Source organism: Heterocephalus glaber, unplaced genomic scaffold (genome assembly GCF_053883595.1).
Source record: "Heterocephalus glaber isolate CG9 unplaced genomic scaffold, H.glaber_assembly_v1.0 deba00000942, whole genome shotgun sequence".
NCBI classification, from domain to species: domain Eukaryota; kingdom Metazoa; phylum Chordata; class Mammalia; order Rodentia; family Bathyergidae; genus Heterocephalus; species Heterocephalus glaber.
In genome coordinates, this window is record NW_028258174.1 from 4,871,918 (window position 1) to 4,889,957 (window position 18,040).

An 18,040-nucleotide genomic window follows, 5' to 3' on the forward strand; every position below is an offset into this window, starting at 1 on the left:
TTGGGCCAGGGATGTAGCTCAGTGGCACTGCACCTGTCTTAAAAGACACTTCTCAGATGAAGTAGAAACATCAAATACATGAAAAAAATGTTCAATATCACTGGTCATTGGAGAGATGCAAATTAAAACAACACTGAGATTCCATCTCTCTCCAGAAAGAATGGCTATTATCAAGAAATCAACCAATAACAAATGCTGGTGGGGCTATGGAGAAAAAGGAACCCTTCTCCATTGTTGATGTGTTGACTGGTGCTACTGTGCAGATCAGTAGAGATTTCTCAAAAAATTAAAACTAGAGGTTCCCTTTGACCCAGCTATTCCTCTACTTGGTATCTTCCAGAAAGAATTAAAAGCAGCATACCACAGCAATATACGCACACCCATGGTTATAACAGCAGTTTGTAATAGCTTGGAAACAGCCCAAATGCCCATCAACCGATGAGTGGGTAAAGATGTGGTTGTTTTTTTGGTACCGGGGATCAAACTCGGGTCCTTGCGCTTGTGGGGCAGGTGGTGGAACCATTGAGCTAAATCCCTGGCCCAAGATGTTTTTTTTTTTAATACAATGGAATACTACTCTGCCATAAAGGATGAGCTTCAGACATTTATAGCTAAATGGATGGGCCTCGAGACCATACTCTTTAGGTGAAATAAATCAGACACACGTTTGAGTGCTGCGTTTCTCTGGTGTGAGAAACTGAAAGTGGAAATAAGGACTTAAATTGGGGAGACTGGGTCAGCAGTGTTCAAAAGTTGTGGGATTCTTACTATTCTGGGAAAGGAGAGGTTATCCCTATATCTAGGATTGAACATTTGAAACTTTGCCTAATATGAAAGACATCTTTGGACTGCTATTTCCTAAGTCTTGGGTAAGAATCCACATAGATGACTAGATGGAGGCTTTGAAATATTGGTGGTCCCAGCATCTGGTTAGCTACCCAAAGACCTGTGTTTTAGCTTTTGTAAACATCCACTTAGTCTGGCACTCTAAACCCTTCTCCCCAACTGAACCCTTGAGTTTTATGCTCTAAGATTCCACAGGCCTGGGCCCTCCTTAACCATCTATCTTCCTTCCAATATATATAAATTTCTGCGGTGGCTATTTTATGTAAAATACAGTAAAAATTTATTATACATAGTTTCTATTAAATGTTAAACATGAAAAAAAAAGATAAACAGGAAGTAGGGAGAAGTTATAATAATTCCTCAAATTATATATTCCATGGTTTAAAATATTTCAATATATATGCTAATTTGTTTCACTTATACTGCTAGTTCCTGTTAGCTCAATGAAAAGAAATTTTGTGCTATTATCTGTTTCTTTTGTGTAAGGGTCTTTTTTGTCTATGACTTGTACTCAAACATTTTGACCATTCTTTTAAGATTATGGCACCCAGTGTATTAACTAATGTAATTCTTCAATTAATTTGTTATGAAATTTTGCTTTTTCATAGAAGACTGTTTTTAAAAAACATTTCCTTTATTAGTATCTACATTGAAATTTTTTTAAATGCCAGTTTTGTGTTTATGTCACTTAAAAATTCTTCAGTTCACTCCATGATGCCTTCGATTACTAGAATAATCATAGAAGACTCATCAGGTAAACCACAGAAGGGGTAGCCAGGTCCAAAAGAACACTGCTATAAAGGAGACCTTCCCAGTCCAACCCTGTATCCAAAATGCAGCTTGTTTTTTCCCTAAAGTATCATTCTAATCTTCATTTTTAAAAAGTATTTCTCTTAGAGGTAAACACTTTTTAAATAAAAAACTGATTTTACTTCTGAGCCACCTGCAAATCTTGCTTTATTTGTGTTTTTGTGGCATTATAATCATCCCGAACAGAATAACATATTGCAATCCACAGGGAGACAATCTCTGCAGAATTAGTATAATTATGAAATCTTATAGGCATGCAGATAAAATTTTAACACTAGCACTTACTACAAAGAATTTTTCTATACTTAAAAAACCACACAGAAACAAAGCCAATTAGATTTTATTTCAACCAAGAATATAAAATAAATGCAATCTAATTTATTTTAACAGTCATTTCAAGAAAGGTGTTGGGACAACTCAAAAGCAGGAAACACTGGGCTCCCACACGGCAGCTCAGCCTGTACCCACAGCGTGGGCTATGCTGAGGCACCAGCGCTTGGAGCACATACACTGCAGCAGAGCATGGAAAGCTAGTCATACAAAAAGGGATGCGTGCAGAAAATGACTAAAAAAAGCGAGAAAGACAGGTACACTTCACATACAGGAATTATCAGAAATACAAACTAGGCAGTTTAGAAAGGATATACTACATAACATATATAAAAAGTACTTTCAATTGTTGTTAAAAAGGACATCTTCTGTCCAGATTTTGTGTAATACTTTTAGTGTCTACACAGACAAGTCTTTAAAAAAATTAAATAGTATTAATTTACTAAATATTTAGGAGATTAACAGTGCATTAGGATTTTTTCATATAATACATACCTATCACTCCCTTATGGTGATAGCATAGAAGAGTAAGTATGGCCTTAGGTACAACACATTTTTTTAAAAAAAAAATCCTAAAACAATGACCTTTGCTTATATTTGTGACTATTCTTGAAGATTATGGAGACCTAAACTGCTATATTTTATATAAAATATTACTTGTACTTGACTCCTTCAAGCCTCTGTTAATCTAATGGCCATGTCAGTGCCTTTCTCTATCCCCTAGGAAGATATCACCATAGAGTTTAAGATTTGCAACTTTCATAGACTTCATCCTTCATTGTATAGTTTCTGCCACTCAAAACAGATAAAGTTCCAAGTCTTATTCTCCAACTACTTTTTCTCTTTTACCTTTATCAGAGAAAAGAGCACCATTTTAGAGGCACAGAGAACAACCAACAGTTGCTCACCAGGAATGAACCAGTGAACACATATGTCCACGTTGTCCCCTTTCATTCTTGAGAGTAAAATGTAAGAGCAAGAGTAGTACAGAAGGCCAACATTCTAAGTACTAAAGTTTCAAAACCACACAGATATAAAAATATACACACCCTTGGTTTTTGCACCTCACTGCATGATCTACTTCATTACAAGGATTGTTCAGCCTCACAGGATCAGCCCTGTCACCAATCTACCTTATTCCAAGTTTTTCTGTCCTGTACTCTTGAATCCCTTTTCCCAAACACCCATCTCACTAGCAAGCTAACCCTAAAATAGATCTGTAATATCAAGAGCAGAAAACTTTCCCTTGGCTTCATTCCTTCCTTTCAAAACTTCCCCTGGTCCAGGTGTTCCCACAGGCTGAGGGATGTGCCCCCTGCACCCTTGGGGATGCAATATATCATTAGACTGTCAAAAAGGAATGTAGTCATTTGGGGACCACATTGATAATCTTTGCCTTCAGAAAGCTTTACAGGTCTCCTTGGAGGTCCCATAGTTCAGGGCCCTTATGTGTAGAAAGCTTTGTTCCCCTTTACAGAGAAAGGAAATTACTAACCAAAATCATTTCAAAGCGTAATGGACAACAGTAGGCATCATCAACCCTGAGGCAAGAAGAGGAGAAAAGGGGCAGAAACAGTGCAGTGATAAGAAACCCAGTCGTTATGTAATGGGGAACCTCTGGCTATGCCCTGGAGAATACTGTGTACTGGGAGCGACTGACAAAACCCCTGTGTGATTTGTGTCAGTTCTACCAGTAAAATTCTTTATGTACAAGGAAAGCAGGGTAGTTCTGTCAATGTATAAGCACATATCCTAAGAATTACATATTAAAATTACTTATAAAGTATTCAGGGGCATTGTATCTTGGCTTATATACATATCTGGGGTTTCTTTTATTAAATGTAAGCTTCCCTCACATCAAGAATAGAGTTTATATTTTACCTGTAATTTCCTACAATCACTTTGTAGAGAATGCTCTGCCTACCAGGGCCACCCAATTAATTGTTCAAGGCTGTTGTGAACATTTCAAATATACAGGAATGTCTTTTGTGACACTTAAATCACTGACTTTCTCCTAACATGGACAGACACAGAAACCTCTCCATAACACTGTTTACTAGAGAATGTGGAAGAATAACTATCCCAGGGAATTTAGAAGTAAACAAAAGGACCTTTGTGTTATTATAAGTCAATCTCATGGCATAGACTTCCCAGGAGAGCATGCTGTCACTGAAGTGACCATAAGGTCCCAAAGGACACGAAGTATGTCCTGCCCTTTGTTTTCCAGCCAGCAGAGCACTGGGCACATGGTGAGGGTGTAGCGAGCACCTGCTGACCAGCAGCTCTGGACAGGGAGGCTTCAGGGCATAGGACAGAACTTTGTACAGGTAACTACATCATGTAAGAAAGCTAATTTCTTATTTAAAGAACAAAAGGGGTTAAATACCACGGAGATGATCAGAAATTCCTTCCAATGGAGCATGTCAACTGCTTCATCTCCCATCTTGATGAGTGTCATTAGTCTTATTATCATTACTAAGCATTATTATGTTGAGATCAGTAAGGTCCTGGCTGGCTACAGTATCACATCAATAGTGCAAAATGTATACTAGCTTCTGTCTTAAATCGTATTTTACTTGTATAGGACCCAGAGTATAATAACCAGGTAGATAAGTTCACAAAGAATAGTTTTAAAAATGCATGTAATTTGCATATACAACAATTAGCTATTTCTTCTAGCTCAAGAAAACATTAAAACAAGGCTGGTGCTGGGCTGGGGATTTAGCTCAGTGGTTCCGCCGCCTGCCTCACAGTCGCAAGGTCCTGAGTTCGATCCCCGGTACAAAAAAAAAAAAAGGCTGGTGCTGCTAGTAGCATTTAGAAGAACAAAAAATTTTTTGCCCTTACATTGCAATGGGAGCTCTAAATCCTTACATTTTCTTTTGACCCTGGGGAGTGAGAGGCTCCTTAGAGTGGCTAGGAAAGAACTCACCCTCTAACTCAAAGATAACAGAAATGCAAATATCACCTTATCTGGTATAGCCTTACACTATCTGCCCATAGTTTTTAGGCACAATTATTAAGTTTTCTCCTAGGGGCAAAAGAAAGCATTCAGTGCAATGAAAAGATTTTTGATAGAAATACGTTTCAGTAACAACAGCAAAATTATGCATACATAATACATACTTCAAACATGTATAAAACCTAAATTTTAACATGCTTTAAAAATAGTCTATGTCTAATGCAAATACAAACAGGGAACACTGCTCTTTATTTTAAAAGTATATGAATTTGCAGGCTTCTATTTGAATACTCTTGATTATGTAAGAAAGTTACCTCAACGCAGAAGTGAAGAAACTGAAGAAAGCAACAGTTTCTTTAGAGAAGCCAAATTTACATACAATACACACTAAAAGCTTTTCCTTCAAGGGGAAGTAATGCATCCTTTGATAAGCACTACTCCTTAAAGAAATCCTAGTGCAGTTAATATTCTCTCCAGCTTTCTGGTGTGGGTCACCAGAGGACTGTATTTCATCAAAGCTCTTGAAACCCTTTTATTTATTTATTTATTTATTTATTTATTTATTTATTTATTTTGGGTACTGGGGATCAAACTCGGGTTCTTGCTCTTGCAAGGCAAGCGGTGGAACCACTGAGCTAAGTCCCTGGACCTTGAAACCCTTTTGAAGGTAAACTTAGCTACATGAAGCTTAAAACTATAATTCCTAATTACTGAATACTATTCAGAACATAATGATTCTGGGAACTAAGTTCCATACAAATGGTTATATAAAAAATCACATACTTCATTCTTCATAGCATAAAGCATAGTAACTGCAAAGATTTAGGCTGGTTTTGGTTGTAGGTTCCCTCTGTCCCACCACTTGTCTTTTACTAGACCTTCCCTGAAACAAGATAAAGAAAACACAATTATAAAGTACTTCGGGACAGTAACAGTTTCTGTTATAGATTTCCATGAGCAAAACAGAGTCTGTGAAAACTATGTAGTGCTTTAAAAGGTACAGTTTTATCTGTGTTGCTAAATCAGTTCATGAAGTATAAAACTATACACTACTGGAATCCTGTTTCTCAAACATTAAAATCCTATTAAAAGAGCTTCGAAAAGATAAATTATAGTGATTGCTACAGCATGAGAAAGGTGCACCAGGAAACCTTTCAAAAAATGCTGAAGGTTACAGAAGTGCTGGGATTAGATCAGATGCTTTATCAGAGAAGTCACAATGGAACACATGCGGGAAAGGGAGCTTGGAAAGCTTCACAAAAACCTTCAAGATGTTAGTCCTGAAAAATGCTCAGTATACAAGTTTTTCCTCCCACGTGTGTGAGTTTTAAATGGCATCACACTTTGCACTTTGGGGTTCTTTGCAATGCAGACATTGTATTGCTGGAGTCTGTGCTCTGGGCTGGCCAGGCCAGGTGAAGTAGTGGATCAGTACCGATGGGCCTGGTGAGATGGGTGGTACTGCGCACTCTGCTGAGATGAGGAGGAGTAGCCTAGTGTGCTCTGGGACTGAGATGATCCCTGAACGCTGCTTTGGTAATTCAGGCGAGAACTAGAGTGCTAGAAAGAAATAGGAAAAGGAGATTACTGAGGTATAAACCATTTTTATCCCTAGTCTCCTCATTCAGATCCACAGTAGCTGAAAGTTTCTGAATACATTTTGCTCCTCTGAAATCACAGCCTGCCAGCACTGTAACCACACATTCCGGCAGGCCTGAAGTTGGCTGGACTCCTCTGGCAGATAAGCTGCCCTGGCACTAAGAAAAGCAGACCCACTGCTCTTTACATAGACTAATTCTGGGTACAAGTTATTTGTTGCCTGAGATTTGTAAACAAGAATAATCAAATTGGCATACAAAAATCAATGGTATTTATAATGTATAATGACATAATTTTTTCATAAATAACAAATCTGTAACTAAGAAGTCATTATTTTACAGCAAAATGTTTTCAAAGGTAGAAGCCAGGGGCCTCAGCAGTCCCACCTACAAGACAAAGCCAGGGAAAGTAGGGTAGGGTGTAGTGACAATAAGTAGGTTTTAAAAACTTCAGGTAATATTCAGAACAAGGCCCCCCACCAATAAAGCCTACATCCTCTCCAATAAATAAATAAAGCAATTTCATACATGATTGCCCTCAAGAAAAGACAGAGACAAATGTATTTATTTTTTTTCTTTTGAAACAGGGTTTTGCTATGTGGTCTTAGGCTGGTCTTGTGCACCAGGCACCATCCCTGGATTAGATTTCAATTCAATGTATATTTATCACTTTAAACGAAGTATCTTCAGTGTTTCATAAGGCAAATAGGAAGAATATATGTAAAAGGAAAATTCATCTATAGAATAAGAACATGGTACCTGATTAAATATGTTTATTTAGTTTAGTTGGAACTAGTGTCTCTGGCTATGTTCAGAAAGTTGTTTTTTCCTGTGAGCAAAGTAGGAAAGAACAAATGTAATAACGCTATTACTTGCAGTTAAGATGTAAATGACTTAGACAGAGGTGGCACAGAAGGTTTAGGAAAAAGAAAGGCTAGGGGTGTAGGACAGTAGTACAGCAAGTGCTTAGCGTTCCCAGGAACAAAAACTTTAAAGAAAGGACACATCACCAAGGTCCTTCCCCCTGCCCATGCAGAAGCCAAACTGAACTTGAACACCTGGCTTAAGACAACAGGGCAACAAGACCTTCAGCTTCACCCCTTCCTAAATTATACAACTGACTAGTTGAGCTGATAAAAGCCTTTCAAAATTTTGGCTAAATGTTTTATTTTGAAATTTTTTAGTAAAAAAAAAAAAACCTATCTTGCTATTCACAATTTACTAGTAGAGATTTTATTGGCAAAACACAACGTAAAAATGTAAAAATATAATGTGCTGTAACATATCTTTTTGTTTTGTCTTGGGTGACAAAAAACAAGGTCTCACTTATAATCTAGACTTTGAACTTGCAATCCTCCTGCCTCAGCCTCCTGAGTGCTGGGCTTACATAAGAACACACCACTACACCTAGTTCCACATATCTTTTTTGCTTATTTGCTATGTAGTTCAGGCTAGCCTTGAAACCACTCTGCAGCCCCAGCTGGCCTCAATCTCACAATAATCCTTCTGCCTCAGCCACCACAGCTGGCCACATATCTTTTTTAATGTCAAGATTTCCTTCTTAGAAAAAAGTCAAGGTCCCCCTTTTCAAAGTACTAATCATACTAGCTTACACTGACAATCAGCCCCAAAGCCTTGAATCCTGCTAATGGAACTGACTGAAGAAAAAGGCAGAAGGTTCTCAACAGAAAAGTCTGACCATGAATAAAGTGAGATTGAAGTAACTCAAGGAGAATCAAATATAAGAACATAAAATATCACATTAGCCTTTCTTAGACATTATGAAAACTGGCTATTTTATTTTGAAATGTGTTTATGTTGAAACTGAAATATTAATACAAAGATGTTTTATTCTTGAGAGCCCTAGAATCAGAAAATGTAAGGAAAAGGGAAGAATAAGATAAAACTAATGGAACGCATGCCTATAATCCCAGCACTCAGGAGGTTGAGGCAGGTGAATTACCTCAAGCTTTCCTTCTTTGTCTTTGCTGATTCTCATTACAGCAAGAATCCTGCCAAATTGTTAGCAAAAACCCTCATCCTTGGTATTTTGTCTGCCTGGCCTACCTTCAGCAATAATCCTTAAGTTCAGAACCCGTTAGCCGTGATGTCTCCTCTTACTAATTTTCCTTTCACTGACCACCAATGCTGCTTGGTGTCACATCTCTGCATGTCATGGTGGAACTGGAGTTGAGTCCAATCTCTCCCCACCACCACAAGACCTTGAAACAGTCATCTCTATAACTATTGTGACTGCGCCCTTTGTAAATTCTGCTCATCTCATTTAATTTTTCTGTGGTACTGGGGGGATCAAAACCAAGAGTGCTCTACAACTGAGCTATACACCCAGAACCTTTTTGAGACGGGGTCTCATTAAATCGTCCAGGCTGGCCTGGAACTTGCTGTCCTCCTCCCTTAGCCTCCTGAGGAGCTGGTGTCATAGGTGTGGGCCACCATGAGAAAAATCTTTTTCCCCCAGTCCTGGGGACAAAATCCAGGGCTTTAATACATGGAACTACATCCTTAGCCCTCTCTTTATTTTTTATTTTGAGGCAGGGTCTTGACAAGTCTCTAAGTTGCCCAGGCTGGGATCAAACTTTTAATCCTCCTGTCTCAGCCTCCCAAGGAGCTGAGAATGGATGTGTGTGCCACAATGCCCAGCTGCCTTCCAACCTTTAACAATTTTTTTTCATAACAAGGGTTGGTATAATACAGTTTGAATCACAGAGATGAAACAATCTACAGCAAACATCATATCATAGGGATAAACTAAAGTTTTGGGGCAAACTAATTTGTAACAAAGTTCATAACAAAATTCAAATATGTTCATATCTGCTACCCACATAGCAAGTTTTTAGTAAATCAAACAGATACTTGGACTACCTTAATTGGAACCAAACAGAAGTGTGACATACTCTTCTGAGGACAGGGGATTTATGATGAGAGCTTCTCAGAGAAGTAATTGTGTGAAAACACATTTGTTTGTTGAGATATTCAAAATGTAAAGCAAGCTTAGGCTGCTATTTATTGTCTTTCTTGCTAATGTTTCTCTTTATTCCAGTTTCTTATCAGTAAGTTTATGATTCCCTTGCTAGAGATTTTGTTTTCTTTTTTTTTTTTTGGTACCGGGGATCAAACTTGGGACCTTACGCTTGCGAGGCAGGCGCCAGAACCACTGAGCTAAATCCCCAGCCCGAGATTTTGTTTTCTATTAGCTCTAACCTAAATGCTTCTCTTCTTCCAATTCCCTGCAGGATATGTTCTAAATCTTTTTTCTTTTTATTTAATGTTACTTAAGCTTTCCCTTCTTCCTAGGTCTTTTCTTAGCTTGTCAGAAAAAAAAAAACTGGGGGGAGGGCAAGATTCTTTCAGGTTAACACACAACGGGTATGTTTTTGTTTTGCTTTTGAAACCAAGTCTCCCTATGTAGCCCAGACAGGCCTTGAACTCACAGCAACCCTCCTGCCTCAGCCTCCCAAGTGCCATGGGATTACAGGTGTGCACCACCACTTCTGGCTCACAATGGGTAATTTTACTTATCTCCAAATACCAACCCTTAGACATATTTCTTTTAATTTACTAAATTAGGAGTACAACTGTAGTTTTCTTTATACTTAATAACAAAAATATTGTCTAGTCTCCAAATAATTGCTCGTGGGACTTAACAGTTATTTGTAAAAAGCCTCAGTCTTTATCTTTTTCTGTATCTATGTCATTACTTAATGATTATTTTCTCCCAGTAAGCCCAAATCTGTTTTAAGAATACAATTAATTTTGTCCAAAGTAAGCTGCCACTCCCTTTCCTTGTTTTTTTTCTTTTATTTCTTTCAGTGTTGTTTGTTTTTTGCCATTCTAGTGACTGAACCCAGGGCTTTCACTCCGAGCTATATCCCTAGCCTTTTTTAAAATTAATTTTGAGAAAAGGACTTGCTAAGTCACTAAGTTGCCCAAGATGGGCTTGAACTTGTGATCCTCCTGCCTCTGCCTCCCAGAATGGTAAGACAGGTGTGTACCACCACAGCCTCAGGCAACACCCTTCCCTTTTCAATGCTTATGTAGGTGTCCTTTTCTGATCCATGGTTAACAGGCAACTACATGGGTAAAATAATGACATTTTCTTTAAGAAAGGAGATATCGGCTGGGGATTTAGCTCAGTGGTTCTGGCACCTGCCTTGAAAGCGCAGGACCTGAGTTCAATCCCAAGTACCAAAAAAAAAAAAAAAAGGGGGATATCGATGAATGTTATCATTATATAAACCTAAAACATGCCAGGCCAGGAATGTAGCTCAGCGATGCAGCACCTGCCTACTAAGCACAAGCCCCTGAGTTCAATTCCTGGCATCAAAAAAAAAAAAAAAAAAAAAAAAAAGGGCCAATAAATGTTTCACTTCAAAGAAAAATAAGAAGAAAGGAGGTATCTACCTTGCTACTTTTTTCTGCCCAGATTATAAGGATAAAGAAATCAGGGCACAAAATAACTTGAAATTACATGAAATATAATAAAAATTATCATTTTCATATAATGCCCTAAAGCAGAAGTGTATAATTTGTACATCAAAATGTTAGCGTAAAGAACTACTTAATTCTAAGCCAGGTCTGGTAGTGTGTACCTGTAATCCCACCACCTTGGGAAGATGAGGCAGCAGGATCATAAGTTTGACCATAGCCCAACCTGGGTATGGTGATGCATGCCTGTAATCCCAGCACTCAGGAGGCTGGGGCAGGAGGATTATGGCTGAGTTCGAGGCCAGCCTAAGATACATAGTGAGTTCAAGACCACCCTGAACTACATAGCAACCCTGTCTAATACAAGCAAACAAACAAGTTCAACACTTGCCTGGGCATTTTGTGACTCAATGAGATGCTGTCTCAAAAAATAAAAAGGGCTGGGGACATACCTCTGTGCAAAGGTCAGGGATCAATCTCCAGTAAGATAATTACTGAACTCTAAAAGACTCTATTAAAAGTCTACTTCCCAGGCTGGGGATTTAGCTCAGTGGTTCCAGCACCTGCCTCGCAAGTGCAAGGTCCTGAGTTCAATCCCTGGTACCAAAAAAAAAAGTCTACTTCCCATTTTATAAGACGTGTACATTAAGAAGGAGAAAACTTAAGGGCATACCTGATAGTCAGAGGGCATGACAGGTCCACCTGAGCTTGCGCCTGAAGGCCCAAGCCGTGGCTTCTTATTTGGAGGCACCTGATTCAGGCTGGAGTCCTGGTTGTGCTGCAGCCCTGCTGCTGGACCCCCCACGCCAGCTGCCACTCCACCTGTGGTCCCATTGGTCTGGGTACTGCTCTGCTGTTGTGGGGGGGCCTGAGGAGGGGCCTGTGGTGGAGGGGCTGTGGGCTGCTGATGCTGGTTCTGCTGCTGCTGCTGCTGATTCTGTCATGGGGAAAAAAAACAAAGAAAGCCTGGTATGAAACCAATGGATGGGACATTTCTTTCATTACTTGATATGCATTTGCAACAGCTGATCCAGCTGGGGGGCAACCTATGGGTAACTGTGCAACTTGAATGACTGGAAAATGGGTCAACATACTGAGCCCTGAACAGGATGTCCTCTCTGATGTTCTCTTGGATTGTAGAGTATCCCTCTGAATCAGCCCCAAACATTTCGCTGAAGGCCAGAAGGCACACAGGAAGGAAACTGCTCTGTGCTCATTAAAACAGCTGTAAGAAGTCTTCTGAATCATAATTTTGGAAGAGTAGAGCTGTGTGGGAAGGGGGCTGATACAGCCAGAGAAGATGCCTACAAAAGCCAGCTTACATGACATGGCCGTACTAACATGAATAAACAAAATGAACAAGACCTGGGGCTCAGGGAATAGAAGAGCTTATTAGACAAACCAAGAAGTTCTACATAAAATAAATACATAACTAAGAGCAGATAAACATATAGGAATTATCCTCCCTCCTGTTATCTTTTTGCCTACAATATTCTCTGACAGTCCAAGTGTGCCATGCAGTTAATACCTTGTCAGCTTTCTCTTCAGGTTCATCTTCATTAAGGAATTCTCGTTTAGGATATGGAATCTGGCAGCCAGCAAACACACTAAAAAAAAAATCATTAAAAACAAACAAGTCATGACCCCTAATCTATAACATCATTACTTTGTTACCTAAAAATTCTACTTTTTCTTTTTCACTTATTTCTTACTCTTCATCCGTGGCTGGTATTTACTGGATGCCTCCCAAAACAACTAAATCTGAGCATTAAGAAAAGAACAATCTGGGGCCGCAGATTTAGCTCAGTGGTTCTGCTGTCTGCCTCACAACCACAAGGTACCAAGTTCGATCCCCGGTACCAAAAAAAAAAGAACAATTCATTATCTGAATTTCTACACCAATTGCCACTTTCAATTTCAAATCATGACTACCGTTATTTGACATACATGACAGAATTTTTTCAACATTAACTTCATTAGCACCAAAAATAACTGAATCCATATTTGCTTCAACAAGAAAAAAAAATTCCCCTCAAGAAAAAAAAAATGCACCTTTCACAAATACAAGCACAAAGTATATAATTGAGTGAAATAAAGGTTAAAGAGTAGAGGGGTCTTGTAGCACTGTGGACATGTTCTGAAGACAGAATTTAACTCTACCATTCCCTACTGGTTTGGTCTAATCTCTGATCTATAAAATCCAATCTGTTCTCAGCTCTGGTTTTCAACTGTAAAGCTGACTACAACATCTATTTTTATTCACATTTCTCTGTAGCTTGGCCTGTTTAAAAACACTGGCCCTTTCTCTTTACCAGTCTTAATGACGGAAGTAAAGTATTTCAGTAACAAGTGCTTCCCTTGCTCTCAGCCACCATCTGAAGAGGAAGGTGCATACATACTCTAATGTCGGCAAGGGATCCTCCTGAAAATAGGGGTCCTGCAGAGCCTGCTCTGAGGTAATTCTTTTGGTTGGATCCATGGTAAGGAGTTTCTGAAGCTAGAAAAAATACATAAGAAATTGATAGCACATGGGAAGTCTATCAAGTCAGTGTCTTGACTTTTTAAAATGTCAGAAATCAGCAGCATTGCAGCCCCTTTAAAATCTTTTTTTCTGCTGATAAATCATTTAAAAAATTAAGACCAGAAGTCAAGGCTGACATCTTAAGAAAAGTACTTAATTTCACCCCAGTATCCACCAATTTCTTTTATTTCTAAAGGAGGAATAGCGGGGACAATTCCCCAGTAAACAGGATTAGATGAGTGTTTGCTGAGATAGCATTTCAGTCTGGGAGAGAGCACCTACCAAAAGGAACACTTTGCTGTCAGGCTTGACCTTGTGTTTCTCCATGTACTTGATGAGGCTACTGTTGGCGTACCTGCAAGGACACGCACAGCCACACATCACTGGGACACTCACACAATTTATATTTTTTAATGAAAAGCTCCTAAACTGGTTTTCTTATAAAATATGTGTTTAAGCCATTGCCTTTTCTGATAAAAAAGAAATACATTATCAAATATTGGCAAATGTGTGAGGAAACAAGAATTATAACACACCACATTTGAGAGGCTGTATTATTAAATAATTTTGAAAAATTAACCATTAGAGTTGAAAATTACTATATGCTATGAGTCAGGAATTCTGTATCTAGGTACATACTTGAATCTAAGAGATGTTTTTGCACATCCATATCAGTATACATGGATAACAATATTCTTAGCAGCATTTTTGTAACAGTAAAGAACTATAAAAAATTCAATATGCATCAAATGAAAAAATGGGTGATTACATATTCACAGAATGGAAAGTTATACAATAGTAAAAATGACTACATAAGGTTGAGTAGGAGGAAAAGCAAGCTACAACAGAAAATACACAGATAATATAACTTACATAAAGTTTAAAGATGTAATAAACTGAACAATAATTTTGAGATACATATATGTGGAGTAAAACTATAATAAAAACAAATTCAGAGTATCTACATTCTTTCCTTTGGCAGAGGTAAAAACAGGCTATTTCAGTAATCTGAACAATGTTCTATTTCTTTGGTTGAAAAATGAGTGAAGAGGTATTCATATTCTAAATAACTATGTATATATTCTCATCATATATATTCTTTCCTATATGAAATATTTCTAATTGAAAAATTCTAAAACTAGGTAATATGTTTATGGTAAAATTATTAGAGAACATAGAAAAGTATAAAGAAGAAAATTAAAATCACTCATAATTAAGCCATTCAGTGATTTTAAAAACACTGTAAAGTTTTTATTAATTTCCCTTTGGCTTTTTGTATGCAATCACATATATAATACAAGCAAAGGGATTGTTCTTGGCTTTGTATTTATTTATTTAGAACAGTAGTTGCCAAGTTTATTCGAGGAAGTAAAAGTGAAGAAGGGGAGAAAAGTGAATAAAAGTTAAGTAAAGTGGGCTGGGGATTTAGCTCAGTGGTTCCACTGCCTGCCTCGAAAGCACAAGATCCTGAGTTCGATGCCTGGTACCAAAAACAAAAAACAAAAAACAAAGTAAGTAAAGTGAGTAAAAGAAAGTAAAAGTTAAGTAGGGAAGAAGCTGACTCTGCAGAGCAAGCCTTGGCTGAGTAAAAGAGGAAAAAGCAAGATAAAAGTACACCCTAGAGAAAGCAGAGTGGGCCATTGTGAGGAAAAGCTACCATAGCCTGGCTTTGTTTTTTATAAAAATTGAAACCATGTATAAAAATTGTCATGTTTTTTCATTTAATCTTGTTTCATAGATACCCTTGTCAAATGCTCGTTATTTTATTATTTTCAGTGGTTATATATCTCCTTCTGGTATGGAAGTTGTTTGATAATAGCTATCAAATACAAGTCCTTGTAGGTAAGTCTGATACACATGACAAGGAGAAAATACTGCATAGAAGATGAGAATTGGAGACTCCTACTTGTTTTTTATTTATTTTTTTTATTTTTGGTACCAGCGATTGAACTTGGGTCCTTGCACTTGCGGGGCAGGCAGCAGAAACACTGAGCTAAATCCCCGGCCTGTTTTTTATTTTTTGAGATGGGGTCTTACTGTTGCCCAAGACAGCCTCACACTCATAGGCGATGCTTCTGTCTCAGCTTCCTGAATAGCTGGGACTACAGGTGCATATTGTGATTACTGGCTCAGAATCTACCTTTTATTTATTTATTTTTTGAGACAGGGTCTTGCTACGTAGTTCAGGCTCACTTTGAACTCACAATGTAGCCGAACTTGCAGCGATCCTCCTGCCTCAGCCTCCTGAGTGCTGAGATTATAGGTGTGGACCATCATGCCTGGCTAGAATCTACATTTTTAACAGGGTCTCCACAGTGATTTGTAGGTACATCCAAGTTTGAAAAGTACCCATTCTCACCAGAAAAATAGAAGTGCCCATTTTATTGTATCCTTGCCAATGCTAAATATTTTCATTTTTAAAAATTTGTTTGGTTGGGTTTTGTTTTTTGCTTTTTCAATACTAGGGATTTATCTCAGGGCCTTGCTCATGCTAGGCAGGTGCTCTACCCCTGAGCTACACCCCCAGTCCTTTGTTTAATATTTTGAGACAAAGTCTCACTAAGTTGCCCAAGCTGGCCTTGAATTTGCAGCCTTCTCCTACTTCAGCCTTTAGAGTAGCTGGAATTAGGATACATCTATAACCATATCTATAGATTTTTGTTTTTGTTTTCTTTTTCAGTTCAGGCTGGCCTTGAATTCACTATGTAGTCTCAAGCTGGCCTCAAACTCATTACAAACTTGTCTCAGTCTCCTGAGTAATGGGATTACAGATGTGTACCACAATGCCCAGTCTAGGTATACATGTTAATAACTCCCACTCTTTCTCTCTTTATCTCCCCCCCTCCTTCCTTTCTTCCCCTCTCTCCATCACCTTTGCTCTCCTCTTCTCTCAACATACATGTCTCTACCAGTCTGTTTTACTCAGATCCTGAGTCATGTGTTATTTCTGCCATCCTTCCTGGTTTCCCAATCCAGTGTTTCAGCCAACAGCCATTACTCAGACAAGAATAGGTCCACAACTGTGGCCTTGAACTGAGATCTTTATCACACTAAACAGAACTGACATTTAAACTATCTGCTGACCCTAAAACTCTTAAGTTTCTAAATACGATAGCCTAAATTAAGTATATATGTTAACTGCATCTGGAATATAACATTCAAATCATGAACATAATTAATACACTAAAATCTAAGTTTCTAATTAAATAATAATCTACAACTCGTTTTTTAAAAGTTTAGTTTAAGTTTTCTCATTGAGGTTATGACCTATATTAATGCTATGGCTTGAATATTTGTATCCCCTCCACAATTAGTTGAACCCTAATACCCAATGCAACAGTGTTAGCAGTTGGTACCCTCAGGAGGTCATCAGGTCAAGAAGGGTTCTGCCCTCATGAATGCCAGTAATGTCTCATTAAAGAAGCTTCACACAGCAACAAGGCATCACTGTAGAAGCAGAGAGCAGCCCTCACCCGACACTGAACTCATGGCTCCTTGATCTGGGACTTCCCAGCCTCCAGAATTGTAAGAAAATACATTTCTGATGTTTATAAATTTCTCAGTCTAATGCATTTTTTAAATAGCAGCACAAATAGACCAAGACAGTGATGGCAAACCTTTTAGAGCTTTCAATGATACAAACAGCCCATGTGCCACAGGTCTGCCACCCCTGGACTAGGGTAATATAGAATTACTTACGTTGTTCTTCTAAAGTCTTTTTGAAGTGTAGGATATTCTGGCATCTTTCTAATATCTTCCCAGTCTTTATCTTACCAAAAAAGAAAAACAAATTGAACACTGTTATAGAAAATAACATGTTAAATCTTATTTAAAATTGAATTGTTTTAGTTTACAAATAGACTATTTTAGAAAAGGAATGGTTCTGAAATATAACTGAAAATATAATTTTGAAAAGGAAAATAAATTACCTGCAGGAAACCCCATGACGCTAAATATCCGATCTAGTTGATCGTGATGAAAGGGATTGCTTGTTTTTATATCTTCCTGACGACAGTGAAAAATAGGTTCTGAAGTCAACAATTCAGCAAATATGCAACCGATTGCCCATATATCTATGAAGCAGAAAAATCAAGTTTTTGTACAAATGTATTACATTTCCTTAGTTAAAATTCCTTGTATAATTTCAATATAAATAAAAGAACACTTTTCAATAAAACAATATACAAAATATAATAAATCTATTAAGAAAACATATACTCTATATGTGACATGAAATAACTATATCATCATGTTAACAGATTGGAAGCCAAATAAAAACATTTATATGTAAATTTCCTCATGTAGATAAACTTAGGAAAAAGCAGCATGACAAGCAATGCATTATTTTTTTTTCTTTTTTTTTGGTTGTTTTTTGAGTCTATCTAGTTCAGGCTGGCCTTGAACTCTGGTCTCTCCTGCCTCAGCCATTCAAGTGGTAAGATTACAGGCCTGTACTACTCACCCAGTTCAAAAATGACTCCCCCCCCGCATCTTTTATATTTTTTATTTTACTTATTTTTTGTACCA

General features: G+C 37.9%; 1 protein-coding gene across 21 annotated transcripts in view; it reads right to left on the bottom strand.

The window, feature by feature from the left end:
- Positions 1-1,980: 1,980 nt before the first annotated feature.
- Positions 1,981-18,040, bottom strand: part of Cdk19 (cyclin dependent kinase 19) — a 183,978-nt gene continuing 167,918 nt past the window's right edge. For 19 of the 21 annotated variants that reach the window (XM_087208734.1, XM_087208743.1, XM_004873987.4 and 16 more), the window contains 7 exons: positions 17,443-17,586; positions 17,213-17,282; positions 13,796-13,868; positions 13,392-13,489; positions 12,521-12,599; positions 11,666-11,929; positions 1,981-6,508 (listed from right to left, as the gene is read on the bottom strand). In XM_087208734.1, the coding sequence (XP_087064860.1) occupies positions 6,377-6,508; positions 11,666-11,929; positions 12,521-12,599; positions 13,392-13,489; positions 13,796-13,868; positions 17,213-17,282; positions 17,443-17,586 (860 nt within the window). In that variant the 3' untranslated portion in view covers positions 1,981-6,376. The remainder of the gene's footprint in view (positions 6,509-11,665; positions 11,930-12,520; positions 12,600-13,391; positions 13,490-13,795; positions 13,869-17,212; positions 17,283-17,442; positions 17,587-18,040) is intronic. The other 2 variants (XM_087208730.1, XM_087208736.1) reach the window with 2 other exon arrangements.